Here is a 17,124-nt window from a genome sequence, read left to right on the forward strand (position 1 = left end):
TCACTGGGCAGAGGTAACGTGCATTTGCATTCAGTGCCAACAGCTAAGCTCAGTCACCAGGACTGTGTAAGGGAACAACGTATCTTTGGTCGGTAGTTTCTTCAAAACATACCAGGGTATTTTGTTTATGAGGGAGGCCTGGTTACCATTACTTCTCCTAGGAAATCGATTATTCCTTATAGATTTTTCTCATGGATCTTCTAAAAGAACATCATTGTAGGGTGTTGGAGCCATGTTTCCTTTTAGCTGCTTTTGGTGCCAGCATATTGGATTCCATTTTCAGGTGTTTCTGAGGCATTCTGAGGAAGCATGTAAATAGAAAGATATTTGCAGGGGTGTGACTATATGTTTTATATGTCAGTAGTAATGTGTTTAAGCTGTTTAGTTAATTGATTTGTGTGCCTCTCTAACATTTTTTCTTCCCAGGTGATACAGGAAACCAAAATGACCTGCCCACTGACACAGCCATGACTCTGCCAAGTCAGGCCAGAGTCAACACACACACCATCACAACATTGAAGCTGTTAGACTACAGGTAAGCATCGGAGCGGTTGTGTTATGGTTGCTTCCAAACATTGAAAGGGTGTTCCATAGAGTGAGGGACAGAGCCCCCTAGGGCCCCCTAGGAGAGATGCCAAGAGATAATTGAGGCAAAGATCAGAACACTCAGGTCAGAAAGAAGACATGCTCTGGGATTTACAGTTGCCCTCCCTGTTCCATGAAGGAGCCTGGGAAACATTCCCAGATTTATTTTTTCTTCATTTGTTGTATGACAGAAAACAAAGAAATCTGTTAAGAAGGGCCCGAGTGGCGCAGTGGCAAACCCCTTGGATTCTGACACAGAGGAGCTGGATTCAAATCCACCCTCCGAGGGGTGTGCCCTTCACCTCTCAAAGCCAGTCTCCTCCTTCGTAAATTTAGAAGGGCTGCCTTTGGACGCCTCTTCCACTTCTGAATCTTGGGTCTTTTGAATCTGTATTCTTTGAATAAAATTTGTTGTTTAGAAGATTCCTTTTCAGGAATAACCCATCCTAGAGCATGACTTGAGGAAATAATATACGTGATATTACGGTGCTTTCTTTTAGGGATATCACCATGCAGCAGCTGAACTGAAATACTAAGGCTCTCTATTGATTTAGAAGTTGCTTTTTCCTATATCACAGCATCTCATAGTTGGAAGGGCTCCAAATGAGACTTGCCCAAGAATGGCAGTTGGGGGTTTCTCCAGCTTGTAGCAGCTTGTAGCTGAAAGTGTCCAGTGAGGGGGAGGCCTCAGCATTCCCCAGGCAGCTGACTTCCCTTGAGGCGTTTCTCATCAGCCGGAAGCTTGACAGACAGGTCTTACATCCCCTCTCAGAGTCTGCTGTTTGGGGCCACACGTTCTTCGGCCTTTGCTTAGATGGCATGATCTCGAGTCCTTTTGCCATTGGGACCATTTTCTTCCAAACAGTTACTGCCGAGTCTTTGGACACAAATATTAGAAAAGTGCAATCTGTATTAATCAGTTCAGTGGGAAAAATTAGCCTTTCGAACCAGAAGACCTGGGTTCAGATTCCACCCCTGACAGCTCCGTAGCTGGTACAGCTTTGGCCGTTCAGCCAGCCTTCCTGGGCCTCAGGCTCCTCAGCTGTAAAATACGGCTGTGACGCTGGATGCCCCTTGAGGTTTCTTCTAGCTCTGACTATTGGGGTGCTCTCCAGGCTCAATGGCAGGCAGGGCCTCTGAATTTCCTTCTGATTCTGTACTCACTGAACAACCCTTCTGAGCCAAAAGTTTTGGCTTCCTTAGTGACTTAGCCCCCAGGAAAGGAGGACCCCAAGCAGATCAATCCTGTTACACATTTGTAACTAAGTCTTTCATGGGTTTAGTTTGGGTCATAAGGTTTTGAATCACCTCAGGCTAAAGTGACCTTGAGTTTTCCTATCAGTAAAGTGGGGACTGGAACCATAGAACATATAGGTAGAAGGCATAGCAATTATGGGTTTATTCATGACTCTCACTCAGAAAGTATGAAGCACCTACTGTGTTCCAGGCACTGTGTGAGTGCAGTGGCCACAGAAAGAGGCAGAAGACAGTTCCTGCCCTCAAGGAGCTTACAAGCTAATTCTGTTCTTACCCCTCCCATTTCTATCACTTTATACCCACTGATTTCTTAAGAACCTGTCAATGCACAGCTTTTTTTTTTTTTTTGGAGGGCCATTGGGGTTAAGTGACTTGCCCAAGGCCACACAGCTAGTTTTTATGTTAAGTGTTTGAGGCTGGTTTTGAACTCAGGTCCCTCTGACTCCAGGGCCCGTGCTCTATTCACTGCGCCACCTAGCTGCCCCAGTGCACAGCTTTTTAAGCACTATTTCTTTCATTGTGGCTACGATAATTCTCAAAAACCAACATGGTGAGCTCAGGAGTGGCTGTGACCTGGCCATAGAGAAGGGAGCCCTCAGCATCCTCACAATTCCCTCGAGTATCCAAACAAGTACTATTCTTATGACAAAGATGTCAGAAAGGAGGGCAGAGCCAAGGATGTGCCTCAGCAGACAGAAATTTGTGGACTTAATTTCTATGCTTCTCCAACAATGCCCTGCTTTTTCTCTGACCCACAGGTTACAGCCCGAGCTCCCTACATTGGATTTTGAGAGTTGTTGTGGCCAGGAGTTCAGCCTGCAGCCAAGCTGGTGACGAGTGTCTCCAGACTTAGCCTGGACAGCAGACAAAGTCTGCCAGGGGGCCTTAGCCTTTCCAGCCTGTTAAAACATGTGAGAGCCCAGTGGCCTGTAGTGGATCTTTCCATAGTGCTTTTCTGATCCCCCTTGGTTAGGACCTTTGCCCTCTGACTTCACACATCCTTTGTTCCTTCTTACACTTTTCTTGCATTCTTGTGTGTTGTGGTCATCTGGGTATGTCCAATTCCCCCACTCAGGATCTTTTACAATAGCATTCTTTGTACACAATGGATACTCAGTAAATGTATAATTATTACTACAACAAGTTTTAAGCACTTTATTTGTGGGTGTTAGGGGCATCACAGACAAAAGCAAACAGTCTTTTCTAAGAGCTTGCTTTTTGCTTTGGCCCATAGCCTGTCTGGAAGTGAGTAAAGCTGAAGGAGTACACAGGATAACGCAGTAGCTTTGAGAGAGACAGACCCCCATAGCGGGTGGCGGGAGGCAGGGAGGCAGGCGGGCACGCGGGCACGCCTGCCTGAGTTGTGCTTTGGAGGAAGGTGGAGACCAGGGATTCTGCCTCATGGTGAAGAGTGGGGACATTATGATCCCGTGGTCCCTCTTCTTGGACCCCCCCTTTTACCCACTGTTGGATTCTGACCCACTCTGACCAGCCCAGCTGGAAAGCCCCCTCTTCCAGAAAGCCCACCCAGAACTTCTCGTCAGAGTGACCTCAGGTAGTATTGCCTGTGTTCTCCGCCTCACTGCCCTCAATACTAGGCTTTTATATTCATTATCTGTGGATGTGTGCCCTTCCTCCTCTCCTTGGTAAGCTCCAGGACACTGCCAGACACTGCCCTGGATGCGCAGGCGATCCCGTTAGCTCTCTGTAGGGACTTGGTCCTCGAATGTTTATTGATCCTGACTGAAAAATAGTGGTGAAGAGAGGCTTGGCAGCTGACAAAGGCCCATTTGAAATGATCCTGCTTTTTACTTTCTAGTGAGAAACAGACAGCTGTGATTCCTGATGAAGTATTTGATGCTGTGGGAAGCAACATTATCACTTCCATAAACTTCAGTAAGAATCATCTAAATGAAATACCAGAAAGGTAGGCCCTGGGCTCCTGAGGCCATTTCTGCTGGCTCTGTACACACGGCTGTATGGGTGCCGGGATGATTCTCTTTCATCGTCTCCACTGAGCTGACTTTTTGTCTTTCTTGGTGTTCTTAGAGCTTAGCACAGGGCCTGGCAAAAAGCAGGGTTTAATGGACTCTTGTTGACTGACTTGAATTCTTGCTTTCATCTTTTTTTAAGTGGAATTTGACTTTCTGTTACTAAGTATGACCTAGAGAAATGGTAACAAGTGGGTCCTCAAGAGAAGCTCTTCAGTTTTCACACATTTTACTTTTAAAATGTATATTACAATTATTAACTAAATGTTTTGCCTCCTTTTTTTCAGATGCAACTTTTGAAAGGTTGAAGGCATTAGCTAATGATCCGTCCGTGTTAAACCATGGGCAATATTAATATTTCCATTGGTTTTGTAAAACTTTAGGTAACTGTCACCCTGGAGAGGTTATCCTAAGCTGCAAACAGGATGGGATAGATAGGTCCTTGTCACTGTTTTTATCCTGAAAGCTCTTGTCTTCCTTTCCAGATTTTCCAGATACAGCACATTTTCTGCACCCTCTTGTAGTGCTCAGTAAAGTTTCACTGATGACGCTGGATGTCACTCAGTGTTCAGGCAGCGCACCAGAAAGTGGCGCGTACAGCATCTGATTGCAGAGGTCAGCCAGAAGTAGAGAGATCTGACCTGGAAAAGAATTGAAGGAAGTTTTAGTTTTCCTCCCATTTCTGTTTTCTCAGGGCCTTTGGGCAGGTGTCATGTTGGGTCCTGTGTCCTTGAGCAGACTCTCTGTCACTCAGTAAACATTTTTTTTTTGGGAGGGCAGTTGGGGTTAAATGACTTGCCCAAGGTCACACGGCTAGTTTTGTGTTGTGTCTGAGGCCGGATTTGAACTCAGGTCCCCCTGACTATTCACTGCGCCACCTAGTGCCCTGCTGTCAGTAAGCTTTCAAGTACATGCTGTGTGCCCAGGCACCGTGCCCACCTCTGAGGGTACAGAGGGAGGCAGAAATGGGTCCCTGCCCTCAGGGAGCCTGCAGTCTAATGGAGAAGAAAAAAGCAAACAAATATATGCAGATCCAGCTGAAAGGATAAAAGGGAAATAATGACCAGTGAGAAGGCCCTGGAATGAAGAGGATTGGGGAAGGCTTCCTGGAGGAGGGGGGATTTAAGGTGGCCCTTAAGGGAAGCCAGGTAGTTGGAGCAGAATAGGAAGAGCGTTCCAGGCATGAAGATGAGCTACAAGATGAAGTGTCTTGTTCATGAAATAGCCAGGATGCTAGTATCCCTGGATGTGTGGTGGGTAGTAAGGTGTGAGAAGAGTGGAGAGGCAGGAAGGGGGCTGGGTTGTGTAGGGCTTAGAGTGCCAAACAGAGGCAAGAAGGGGTCACTGGAGTTTCTTGAGTAGTGGGTGACATGCTTGGACCTGGGCTTTAGGAAAGTCCACTTTGGTAGCTGAATGGAGGTTGGACTGGAGGGTGGAAAGACCTGAGGTAGGCAGACTGCCCTCCCCTGGTGGGAGGTGAGCAGGGTCCCCTGCCAAACCCAGTTGGAAGGGGGCAAGATCTGTTCTGTGCTGCTGATGCCAATCGTAGGGTGCAGACCCTCTGAGAGAATACTGAGAAGAAAGAAGGGCCGACACCAGCATGAAAGTCTAGATTGATTGGGACTTTACTCATGAGTCGGTCGTTGGGGCCTGAGGATTCAGTGGTGGATCCCCACACCACCCTTAGAAATAGAACCAGGAAGGCAGAGTAGCAGGGCAGCCCAGCTCAGGGGCAGGTTTTCCCATGGGATTCTTGGAGCTTTGTTTCCTGTTCCCATTCATTCAGTGTAGTTTACATTAAGTGTGGGGTGCTAGGTCACAGTCTCACGCCAGCTCCAGCCATCCAGGGAGGAATGGAAGGGGCATATCAGAGACATGCTGCAGAGGTGAGACCAGCAGACCTTGGTACCATGTTGGATGTGAAGGTTAGAGATAGCCAGAGACCAGGATGCTTCCCTTACTAAAAGTTGCTTAGCTGAAATGGATCTTAAGTGAAATTCGGGCAGCATTCATGTTCTGATATTGCTGAATGGTGTGTGTGCTTTGGTTTCAGGATTGTGGAACTTCAGGCAGCTGTGTGTGATCTAAATCTCAGCTTTAACAAGCTGTCCTGTATTTCTGCAGAATTGTGCGCGCTTCAAAAACTGGCCCATCTGGACCTCAGGTTTGTCTGTTAGGGTCATGTCATGCTTGCCCCGGGAGGTTTTGCCATTCTTTTCACATTCACATTTCCAGATACTGAAACTGATCTTTGAATTGTGGCTATACTAGCTTTAATAGGGGTGGGGAACCAGTGGCCTCCAGGCCATATGTGACCTTCTAGGCCTTTGGGTGTGGCCTTTTGGTTGAGTCCAAGTTTTACAGAACAAATCCTTTTGTTAAGGGGATTTATTCTGTGAAGTTTGGATTCAGCCAAAGGGCTACACTCAGGGACCTAGAGGGCCCCATGTGGCTTGGAGGCTGCAGGTTCCTCACCCCACTTTAGACCTTAGTGGTACTTGTTGGGGGTTTTGCTAACTGAGCATGCATTAGGAATAGAAGAGCTGAGAGCTGAGCTGAGCTTGTAAACAGTTCACCTTTTTACTAAAAGAACCACAAGGGGCAGTTAGGTGGCTGGATGAATAGAGCTCCCACCCTGGAGAGAGGAGGACCTTGACATTTAGGCAAGTCACTTAACGCCACTTGTCCTGCCTTCCCCCCTCCAAAAAATATCTTAAAAAAAAAAAAAAGAACCCGAGAAGCAAAGGCAGCCACATTATATCCATTTCCTGTTGGTGCAGATGTGTCCCTGAGAAAAACCGTCTGTGGTCACAGACACCCAGCAGGATTCTGCACTTGATGAAGGAGGCCCCAGTCCAGTGAAGGCCCACGTTGGTGGTGGTTGTTTATGGGCAGCTTTTTTTTTTTTTTTAAAGCACTCGGGGTTAAGTAACTTGCTCAAGGTTACACAGCCAGTTATTCCTGGGTGTGGTGCCGAGTATCTGGGCCCGGATTCGATGCAGGTCATCCTGACACTGGAGCCGGTGCTCTTACTCGCTGAGCCGCCTGGCCGCCCCTATGGGCAGCTTTCAGTCCAAGCTTGTGGTAAAGGCAGCTGGCGTGTGCTCAGGATGGTTCAGGAGGCCATAGTGTGGCGCAGAGTGCACAGGGGCTCCCTTCCTTCTGGGGCACTTCTCCTGGTTTGTTCTGCCCATGCTCTGTGCTGTGCTTTAAAGAGACGGGAGGAGAAAGATGAGGGCCTATGGACTGTGGAAGGGGCATTCCTTCCTTCATTAATGCTCAATGTCCCTGTCATCTGAGATGAAAGGCTGCAGGCTGTGTCTGCTGAGGGCTAGAGAGGTGGTCGTGGGGTCTGGGCCTGTTTTTAAAAAAAAGAAATGGAAAGCTCCTCTTCATTGACAGCTCTTGTTGGCTGAGTAGGAAGCAGTTCTTCCCCATCCCCCCTAGTAGCCATAGGGCTGGGCTCTGGCCCCACACCTACGGGCTGGGAAGAATTATTCCTCCTTGAATGGGATACTGTATGTACTGGAAGGTTTTGCAGTAAGATCAGCTTTCTCACCCATCAGCATTTCCTGCTATGTCCCAGGTATGTTCTTCCAGAGCCTTCACACTGTGCTCCTGCACCATTTTGTGGTCCCTGCCACCTTGAGGTATGACTCCTTCCTTGACTGACCTGGGCCCTCTCGTTTTCCCTAAAGTCCTGGGCAGGTAGAGTGAGGAGCATTGACAGACTCGCACAGAAGTGAACTTCCTGATTAACTCTGACCTCAGAAGGAAGGGGCTGAGCCTGAGTATGTGAGGCGGCCACCTCTGGGCAAAGTCTGGTCACAGTCTCCTTGAAGAAGCATTCGTGTTGCTGTTTAGTACTGTTGGAGCTAAGTAAGGGCTTGGAACATTCTAGAAATAGCTGCCCACCCAGGAACAAGATCAGATCAGGGATGGACAAGTTATTTTTCTGTTAAAATAGTTTAAGCTGTAAAACTAAGTAAATCTCTCTCCTCCCCTTCCCCTCTCTTTCTGCCTACAGAAATAATATTTTGGCCTCTTTGCCTGATGAGATGGAAGCCTTGATGAAGCTGCAAACTATCAATCTTTCCTTTAATAGGTGAGTACCCCAGCAGCTGACCAGTTACAGACTCCAGTGCCAGTCAGCAGAAGCAGAAGTCTTCCCTTGGTTAGACTCCGGTCTGTCTGAGCTGCTCAGAGACAGACTTGAGGGAGCATCCTTGGGGGTGGCCCAGCAGGTGGCCCCCTTCAGAGCTCTCTGTCTGCCATAGCCTCATGGTGGGGCATGGAGGGCACACGTTGGCACATTTTGCAGAAGGCAGAACAGAGAGACAGAGGCACCCAACCAGAAAGGATCAGGGCCTGTTGGTTATGTCCAGTTCTCTCCCATCTCTTTGGACACTGCATTGCAGAGAGTTAGGGGGCCCTCATGTCACAGCCAGCCTCAGCCATCGCTTAGCTGTGTGACCTTGGGCAAGTCATTGAATCTGCTGCCTCAGTTTCCTCAGCCATAAAACAGGGGTCCTCACAGCACCTGCCTGGCAGGGTTTTCATTCCCTGTGATCATCATCGGAGCGTGGAGTAGCCAGCTTCTCCTTGTCACCAGTCTCTTCCTCTCACAATCTCATAAATGCTCTTTTTTGGTTTTGTTTTTCCCACATAACAGTGTTTTATTTTTTTCAGTTACCTGAGGTAACATCTGTAAAGTGTTCCTGGCACGTAGTGGTTACTTCATAAATGCTTCTTCCTTTTCCTCACTTATGCCATATTCATAACTGATATTTGGCAGGGTTTTTTTAAGTGCTTTTCACACTAGTTAAAAATAATGTTTCTGTTTCTGTGTGCTGTTTTAAAGCTTATAGTCAGAATTGCATTGCTTTGAGTTCATATTAAAAGGCACACACTGAGTTTTCCTTTCATTCTGTTGTTCTCACCTGTTCATACAAATTCCTTCAGATTTAAAGGAGATTCAGAAATTTCAGCATGATTCATATTCTTTATAACTTCTTTTTAAAACAGTGCTGACCATTTTTGAGCACAGTCTGTCATCTCTTCATAGACATAGGGCCGGAGGGTGACTGATCCTTTAAATCATCTACAGAGGATGCTCTCGGGGCCCTAGTTTTGGGGGCTGCCCCTTCCTGAAGTCTGAAGACTGAAGAGCAGGTGCAGGGCGAGGATTGAGCAGGGCACTGGTCCCATGTGATGAGTAATGGGGAAGATCTCCCTCTGTGCAGGGGCTGGGCCTTCCACGCCTTCACACTGCATCCCTGCCTGTCTGTCTGTCTCTTCCTTCTTCCTCATTGCTTTCCTGCTCTGTTCTTCCCAGCTTCTCTGTAGCTCTGCCGATTTTAGCTAAACATAGTCTGCAGCTGCCGCAGATTCTCAGTATTGTGTGGGATGGTTTTCATTTTCCCAAACCAGCTCCCGCTCCTGCAGCAGGGCTGCGTGTTCCCAGTCCCCTGGCTCCAAACTCCTGTTTCGTTGTCTCTTATTTCTCCCTTTTTCTGGGTCTCTATTATATGACCAGTAAATGGATCTTCTCAGCTCTCAAAGACAGGACCAAAATAACACTACTATGTAGGAGTGAGGTTACAGTGCATCTGACTGTGGCTGATCAGACCAGTACAGGCTTGGAAGGCTCTGCCACAGGCTGGGCACAGACGGGCCATGTGACATTTGGGGTGGATTCTCTACGTTTGCAGATCCCACGTTTCTTTTGAGCTGCTTCAGTTTTGCTTCGAGCACACAGCACCTTTGAGAACAAAGGCCAACAACCAGCCACACCACTCTGTACCTTTTTATTCCCAGTAATTGTCTTCTGGGGCATGGGGTAATCAGTTTCTCCTTATTGCCAATCTCTTCATCTTATAAATACCTTTTTTTGTTTTTTAATTTTTTCCCCACTTAATAGTATTATTTTTCTAGTTACATGCAAAAGTAGTTTTCAGCATTTTCACTTTTACAAGATTTTGAGTTTCAGATTTTTTTCTCCTCTCCAAGACAGCAAGCAATCTAATAGAGGTTATACATGTATGATCATATTAAACATATTTCCACATTAGTCATGTTGTGGAAGAAGGATTGGAACAAAAGGGAAAAACCACGAGAAAGAAAAAACAAACCAAAAAAAGGAGAAAATTGTCTGCTTCGCCCTGCATTCAGACTCCACAGTTGTTTCTCTGGATGTGGACAGCATTTCCATCATGAGTCCAGTGGGATTGTCTTAGCTCATGCATTGCTGAGAAGAGCTAAGTGTAACAAAGTCAGTCATTACACAGTGTTACTGTTATTATGTACAATGTTCCGGTTCTGCTCCCCTCACTGCATCAGTTCCTATAAGCCTTTCCAGGTTTTTCTGGAATCTGCCTGCTCATCATTTCTTATACCACAGCTTGTTCAGCCATTCCCCAATTGATGGTCATCCCCTCAATTTCCATTTCTTGGCCACCACAAAAAAAGACTTGCTATAAATATTTTTTTGTATATGTGGATTGAAACTTGTGCCTTTTTTATGATCTCTTTGGGTTACAGACCTAGTGGTACTGCTGGGTCAAAGGGTGTGCACAGTTTGATAGCCCTTTGGGCATTGTTCCGACTTGCTCTCTAGAATGGTTGGATCCGTTCACAACTCCACCAACAATGCATTAGTGTTCCAGTTTTCCCACATCCCTCTTAGGTTTGTCATTTTACTTTTTGGTCATATTAGTCAATCCAGTAGGTGTGAGGTGGTACTTCAGAGTTGTTTTAATTTACATTTCTCTGATCAGTAGTTATTTAAAGAATTCTTTTTGTTTTTTGGAACCTGTGGTTTCATTAGTATAAGGAACTCCCTGTGCAGAAACTGCACCAGTGCAGATAGAGAGGTGCCCAAGTGATTGTCTCCAGTGTGAGCCCTGAGAACTTGCACACTTTCCCGTGGCTCATACAGCCAGCCTTTGTCTTAGATGGTTTCGGGGTCCAGGTCCTCCATGAGCAGCCACTTCCGGCCATGGGCCTAGTTATTTAGCTGGGCATTTGAGGCCCGTGGGATCTGCTTCCAGCTTGTTTTTCTGACTTTCTCTCTTGCCTCTCTATTTAGTGAACATTCTATTTTAGACAGATATTGGTTTCTATTTGGTGCCTTATCAGTCCATTCCCATGTAAGAAATCATACAGGCATTGAGAGGTCTGCCTTGCAGTGGAAGAAGGAATTTCTGGGGTCTACAGAGGCTTCGTGAAGTGGATGGAATGAAGCTGGGCCCAGGAGCCAGAGGAGGGTGGGCCGGGCTGGGAGGGAGAAGCGGCCCCATCTGCTTGAGCACAGCTGAGGGGGGGACATACCCCTTCCACTGTTCCTAACACATAATCAGTACTGAAAAACGAAGACTCGTCTGTTTGTTAAATAAAAGAACTTTTGAAAGAAAGGGTTTTTAAGTTTAAAGATGGTGTCTTAAGAATGTGTTTTGGCCTCTGAAACAACTTCAATTGAGTTTCTTCCCAGGTTTAAAACATTCCCCAGCGTTCTGTATCGGCTCCAGACTCTGGAAACCATCCTCCTTGGTAACAATCAGGTGGGGTCTGTGGACCCCCTGCAGCTAAAGCAGATGGACAGGCTGGCCACTTTGGACCTGCAGAACAATGACCTCCTGCACATCCCACCCGAGCTGGGCAACTGTGTGAGTCTGAGGTAAGACTCTGCACTTGTGGATGGAGATTAGCGTGTGCTTCTTTGGGGCCGACTTCCTGCCCGAGGGGAGGTGCAGGCAGCTTTCGGGGCCAGAGCTCTGCCAGTGGCCTGTAGGCTAACCATGGCCTTTTTGCTTTTTTAAAGAGATGCAATAATGATTCTCAAGTATTGGGGCTTTAATTAAGGTTTTAAAAACCAGAGTTCAAGATGGAGCTGTGAGTTTGAAAGAAACCTGACCCAGAGGGGCAGCCGCTGCTTCCGGGCCCTGTCGGCTTGGCAGGAGGAGCTGGGGCCGGCCCCTCTAGAGCGGCTCAGCTCGGCTGGCACTGGCCACTGCCTTATTTCCTGCTTCATGTTTTCATAGGCCAGAAAAAAGACTGAAGTTTCCAAATAAGACTTACTGAGTCTTTCATTGGTCCAGATTATCCCATTTTATCTCCATTCTGGGGTAGCTGGGGGTGCCACAGTGCCTAGTGCAGCAGGCCCAGGCGGGCAGTGCCGCGTTCAGAGCCAGCTTCAGACGCTCAGTAGCTCTGTGGCTCTGGGCAAGTTGCTTCACCTGTTTGCCTCAGTTTCCTCATCTGTGAAATGGGGATAATAATGGTTGCGAGGATCACTGTGCTTAACACCGTGCTGTGCACACAGAAAGCACCAGATAATTGTTAGCTGTTTTTGTTCTCGTTTTTCTTCCTCCTTTCCAATTTTGAGTTGGAATTGAGTGTTTTCATTCACTTGCCCAGCAGTTATCAAGAGGGAAAGCCATCCTAAACGGTTGGTTCTGGACTGAAAACAAACGACAGCCTGGAGACTTCATAACACGCCAGTGTTTTCCGAAGGGCTCCTGTTATTGGCCTTGATGTTCTGTTTGAGAAAGGCTTAGGGAGGAGTTTTGGTCTGAGAGGAATTTTCCGAAATAGTAATGGGGTAGTTTTCCATTTCTTAAGGTGCAGAGACACTGTCATTTTGAGTTTCCAGGTGGAATTTTAAATCATTTTTCTTTTTATTAGACTAAGGAAAGGAGACTGGTCAAGTGTGCTCTGGTGGTGACATCGCTGTGGTTCATGTAGAATCAGGGGATTGAGGTCCTCAGGTGGTCTCCATTCTCATCATCAGCTCTGGCCTGAAAAGAAGAGGGCGCATCTCTGTGACCCCTCCCACAAGGCGGCCCGAGCCCTTTCCCCTGAACAACACGATTGTCCAGGCAGTATTTTTGAAATTGCCCAGTGGGAGATTTGCCAGTACCCAGTATTTATCTCTCACCGGGTGCCAGAGTAACTTTGCTTTAAGCCGTGCTAGACAGCAGCATTCCACAGTTCAGACAGGCTTACTTTGCTGCTCACCAGGTCTTCATTAGAGTCGCTCATTTACTACTTTTAACACATGGATCAAAAGATTGCGTTTTTGCAACTGGAAGGGCCCATAAGAGGCTGTTTGATCCGGCCTCCTCATTTTACCTTTGAGGAAACTGAGGCTGAAAGTGGTTAAGACACTTTCCCAGCATCTCAGAGATAGCAAGTATCAGTCCAGCTGTCTGATTCCAAATGCAGCTCTATGTAGGAGAATGATCCATGGCTTACATTTGAATAGGAAGGGAGCTTGAACTTGCTGAAATTTGCTTGAAACTCCATAATAATTCACAAGGGGGAGGCGGGGGGGGGGACTTAACGAGGTTCTCAGACCTGCCGGATCCCAAGCGTCTGCATGTCACCTCCTGTTTTTCCTCCTGCATTAAGGGGTAGCCTCTCCCACAATGGCACAAAGCAGCAGTTGGAATGGCACTGCCCTGCTTCTCGGTGGAATTGATTCATGTCTAGAGGAGGCCCATTTTTGGAAGCTGCACCATTGCTTGGTATCCTGACTGTGCTGACTTGGAATTTGTGTCTCTTCTACCCCCTTCCCACGCCCCAAGATGGTATAAACAGTTTGGGGCATCACTTAGTTAATCCTTTGCTTCTGGGTTGGGAAACTTAAGACCAGATGTTTGATGATGTTCCACAAAGCACACACTTATGTCAGAGCTAGGACACGGATCGTTCGTTTTGGGGAATGCCAGAGGACCATGACATGAGCCCTTAACTGTTAGCAAAGAAATAGTCCAGAAGATGGTAGCAGTGGTGACTCCAGTTGTGCTGCCTGTGTCATCTTGGGCATGGCACTTCAAAAAGGGAGTGAGGGTCTAGATAGCTTCTGAACACTGTCCATCCTAAATCAGTGAACTGTGAAAAACCTGTGGAAGAAAGTCCATGAAAAACTGGAACCTAATGTAGAGAAGCTTCCCGCATCCCTCAGGTGGGTGTGGCACATCCTCAGCAATGCAGGAAGTATGTGAAATGGTGATGGTTGGGGGGAGGCAAACAAGATCATAACTGAGAATTAAGTACAAGAGGATAGAGAGAAATAGGCCCTCGTCGAGTGTGTGCCCGTCGTTGGAGCGCCTGTGGCAGGCACAGGCCTGGTCAAATTCGATTTGGGTCAGATGTTTGGTTTCAGAATGTCGGTCTGCGGGGAGGGGGAGAGAAAAATATTGAACATCTTTGATTTTGCTTTGGGGGAGGGAAATCCATCTCATTGAAAGTAAACAATCCCTGGTTTCTCCCCCTTCTCCAGGACCCTTCTGCTGGAGGGGAATCCATTCCGAATTCCTCGAGCAGCCATTTTAGCTAAAGGAACAGATGCAGTCTTGGAGTATTTAAGAGACCGAATTCCTGCTTAATTGAAACCTTGTAATCTTTGGCCAGCTAATGGATTTCCATGCTTCAAAGAGTTGGGGGCATTCAAAGCCTTGTCTGAGAGCTGATGTGCTGTCATTCATCTAATGGTTTCTTCACAGTGTGTCAGTTATTGTTGCTGTGATTTATCTGGGGCACGAAACAAATGTTCTTATAATCTTATTGCCACTAAATATTATTTTTACATTGAAAATAATGTATAATAACTTTATAGTGATTATTGCAGCCTTCTTGTGTGTTTCCCATTCTTAAAGTTTTGAAAAAAAATGTTTGTTTGTTTTTTTAATTAATTGGGGTTAAGTAACTTGCTCAAGGTTACACAGCCAGGTGTTTCTGGGTGGGTGCTAAGTGTCTGAGTCTGGATTCGATCCCAGGTCATCCCGACTCTGGTGCCGGTGCTCTTACTCCCAGTGCTACCTGGCCGCCCCTAAAAGTTTTGAAATTTTAAAAAGGCAATAGTTGTTTCTATAACTGAAGTAGTCCCGTTTAAAGCTGATTTCTTTTATAATGACAAAGCATTTTTATAAAAGATGAGTGGTGGGTTTTTTGTGGGTTTTTTTTAACATTTTATTTTATTAGGTGTGTGTATAAGTGTTTGTGTGTGTGTGTGTGTATGTGTCTGTATTTGGACCTTTATATGGAAGTACTTTGTCATCTTTCCTTGTCTTGTGTGGGAAAAGTTATAACAACATTTGTTGAAAATACTAAGAATTTGTGATATAAAATTTCAAGGATATGCAATGCCCTGATTCTGATGCCAGTGCTGGGCAAGTCAGTTGACTTCTCAGTGCCCCAGGCAGCTCTCTGAAGACTGGAGATTCTAGATGCACTGGCGTGATGGACAGAGATCCCTACAACAACAAACCTTCAAGAGAAGATTCACTTTGATATTGTGTGTGATTTTTAATAAAATTCTGTTTGCAGCATTTACTTTCAGATGCCAGAATCCCATCTTTCCCATGGTGTATCACTTGTTTTGATTAAAGTATTTACCAGAGAGGAAACATGGTTATATCTCATAAGGAAAGAGCTGTAAGGGAACCCAGCTTGGCTTTTTTGTTATTTTCTTAGGCCCTCTTACTGTTCAAGTTGCTATATCATGCCCGCTGCAAATTAAAGTGTTTTGGTCACATTTGAACTGCCCACTGCTTTCTCTAATCTGCTTGGTGCCTTTCTTTGTACCAACATTCAAATTTTGGTCACTTCTCGATGTTCTGGGAATTAGATAAAAACTCGGAGATACTAAGAGACAGCCCTACACACAGTATCTCCCACTGTGCATGTGCTGCCTCAGAAACTGGCTGAGAGAGAGCCTGGAGACGGTAGACATGCAGCTTTGCAGCTTTTCGTGTCTTAAAGACAGCATTATGACATTGAACTTGTGGGTAGAGTTAAGACCCACATTGGGCTAATACAGAATATCTTCTTTCAAAAGAGTTTGATTTAAGGAACTTAAATTTAAAAAGATTCATGACCTATTCAGGTCTTGACACATTTGAAACAGAATGTCATTTGGGTGGATTTCAGAACCTTTTTTTTTTTTTTTTGGAGAAAAAAATGAAGATGAAAATCTTTTTTTATGGGTAATGCAAGTTGGAATTTTTATCTTACTAAGGGGAAACATGACTGTTGGTACCACTCCTGTTGTCAACTCACAAATCTGTTGTTACATTAAACAAAAGACACTTTACAATAAGGTGAAATTTTATTATTTGTACAATAAAGAGACTTTATGTTATTCAAAACACTTTTTTTAAATACTGAAAAAGTTGAGTACACCAAAGCCAAAAAAAGGCTCTGCCGTACACTGCACAGCATTGTCTGAGTCCCTGTATTTTGTATATGTACAGAAAGCATCTTCAAAATGCATTATAGTCACAATGTACACCCTCACCACTTCGTGTCAATACAGAAAGTCAAACTGGAAGGATACAACTCGAGTGTGCAAATTAACTAACATGATCAGTGAGATCACCAAATCTGTCTATTTAAAATTGAATTTTAAAGGACCTTTTTGCACATAAAATGAAGCAGTTCTCAAGTTTAGTATGTTCTAACTGCAAAAAAAAAACATTAAATACATTCACAATCTATGTTTATAAAGTAGTAAATAGTTCTTCATTCAGCTTTATTTACAAGATGGAGTTCAACTGAAAAGTACAGTTTTAATATAGCAATCTGTAACACATACAAAAATGACATTTATATATAATTTAAGCTCAAAATCACAATTATCTCAAAATATTAGTTACAATACAGCCATTTCCATCATAATTAAACATGTCCTCAAATAACTTTATTTTTATAAAATGGTAAAATTTTTATTAAAGTAAGCTATTTTGAATTGGCTACAGTACTTACTCCCAAGTAGAAAACTGTTGAGTTTTGTTTTTCTCGAAGAATTGTTAGATTAAGCCACCCGTGTAAAGCCAAGAGACCGAAAAGGCCCCGATTTATAAAGATCCGGCCTCTTGAGCTTTGGGGGAACTGGTCAGTAAAAGCTTTGTAAGGGGAGTGGCCCGCTGGAGTCTGCAGTGAAATAAATGACATGCACTAATATACTGGATGTTGGAACGACTCGGTGGAGATTACCGTGCACAAAGAAATGTTCACAGATGACAAAAAGAAGCCTTAAATAAGGAAGGCTTTGTAAAATCCAGTCTCAAATCCCCTCAATTGGTCTGCTCCCACACTGCCCTGACACCCTACCAGCAGCAGTGGGGCCATGCCCCAGAAAGCTGGCTAGAAACCATTCCCCGGAGCTAGCCGAGCATCACTTCTGAATGCAGCAAAGTCGTTTACCCAATCATACTTCATCCCCAATTTACAGAAAGCGATCACTAACCATGGGAAAGCAGAGGTGAAGCGGGAAGTGTTGACCACGGGA

At 45.5% G+C, this 17,124-nt stretch overlaps 1 protein-coding gene across 1 annotated transcript in view; it reads left to right on the top strand.

Moving 5' to 3' along the window:
- The window catches only part of LOC138165241 (leucine-rich repeat-containing protein 40-like), a 51,804-nt gene extending 36,425 nt beyond the window's left edge, over positions 1-15,379 (top strand). The window contains exons 10-15 of the mRNA XM_069093365.1: positions 427-535; positions 3,662-3,769; positions 5,887-5,997; positions 7,861-7,938; positions 11,323-11,508; positions 14,116-15,379. Of these exons, the coding sequence (XP_068949466.1) occupies positions 427-535; positions 3,662-3,769; positions 5,887-5,997; positions 7,861-7,938; positions 11,323-11,508; positions 14,116-14,221 (698 nt within the window). The 3' untranslated portion in view covers positions 14,222-15,379. The remainder of the gene's footprint in view (positions 1-426; positions 536-3,661; positions 3,770-5,886; positions 5,998-7,860; positions 7,939-11,322; positions 11,509-14,115) is intronic.
- Positions 15,380-17,124: the final 1,745 nt, after the last annotated feature.

Source organism: Petaurus breviceps, unplaced genomic scaffold (assembly GCF_028583685.1).
Source record: "Petaurus breviceps papuanus isolate PSGF00001 unplaced genomic scaffold, PetGlider_PUasm1.0 208, whole genome shotgun sequence".
Taxonomy (NCBI): domain Eukaryota; kingdom Metazoa; phylum Chordata; class Mammalia; order Diprotodontia; family Petauridae; genus Petaurus; species Petaurus breviceps.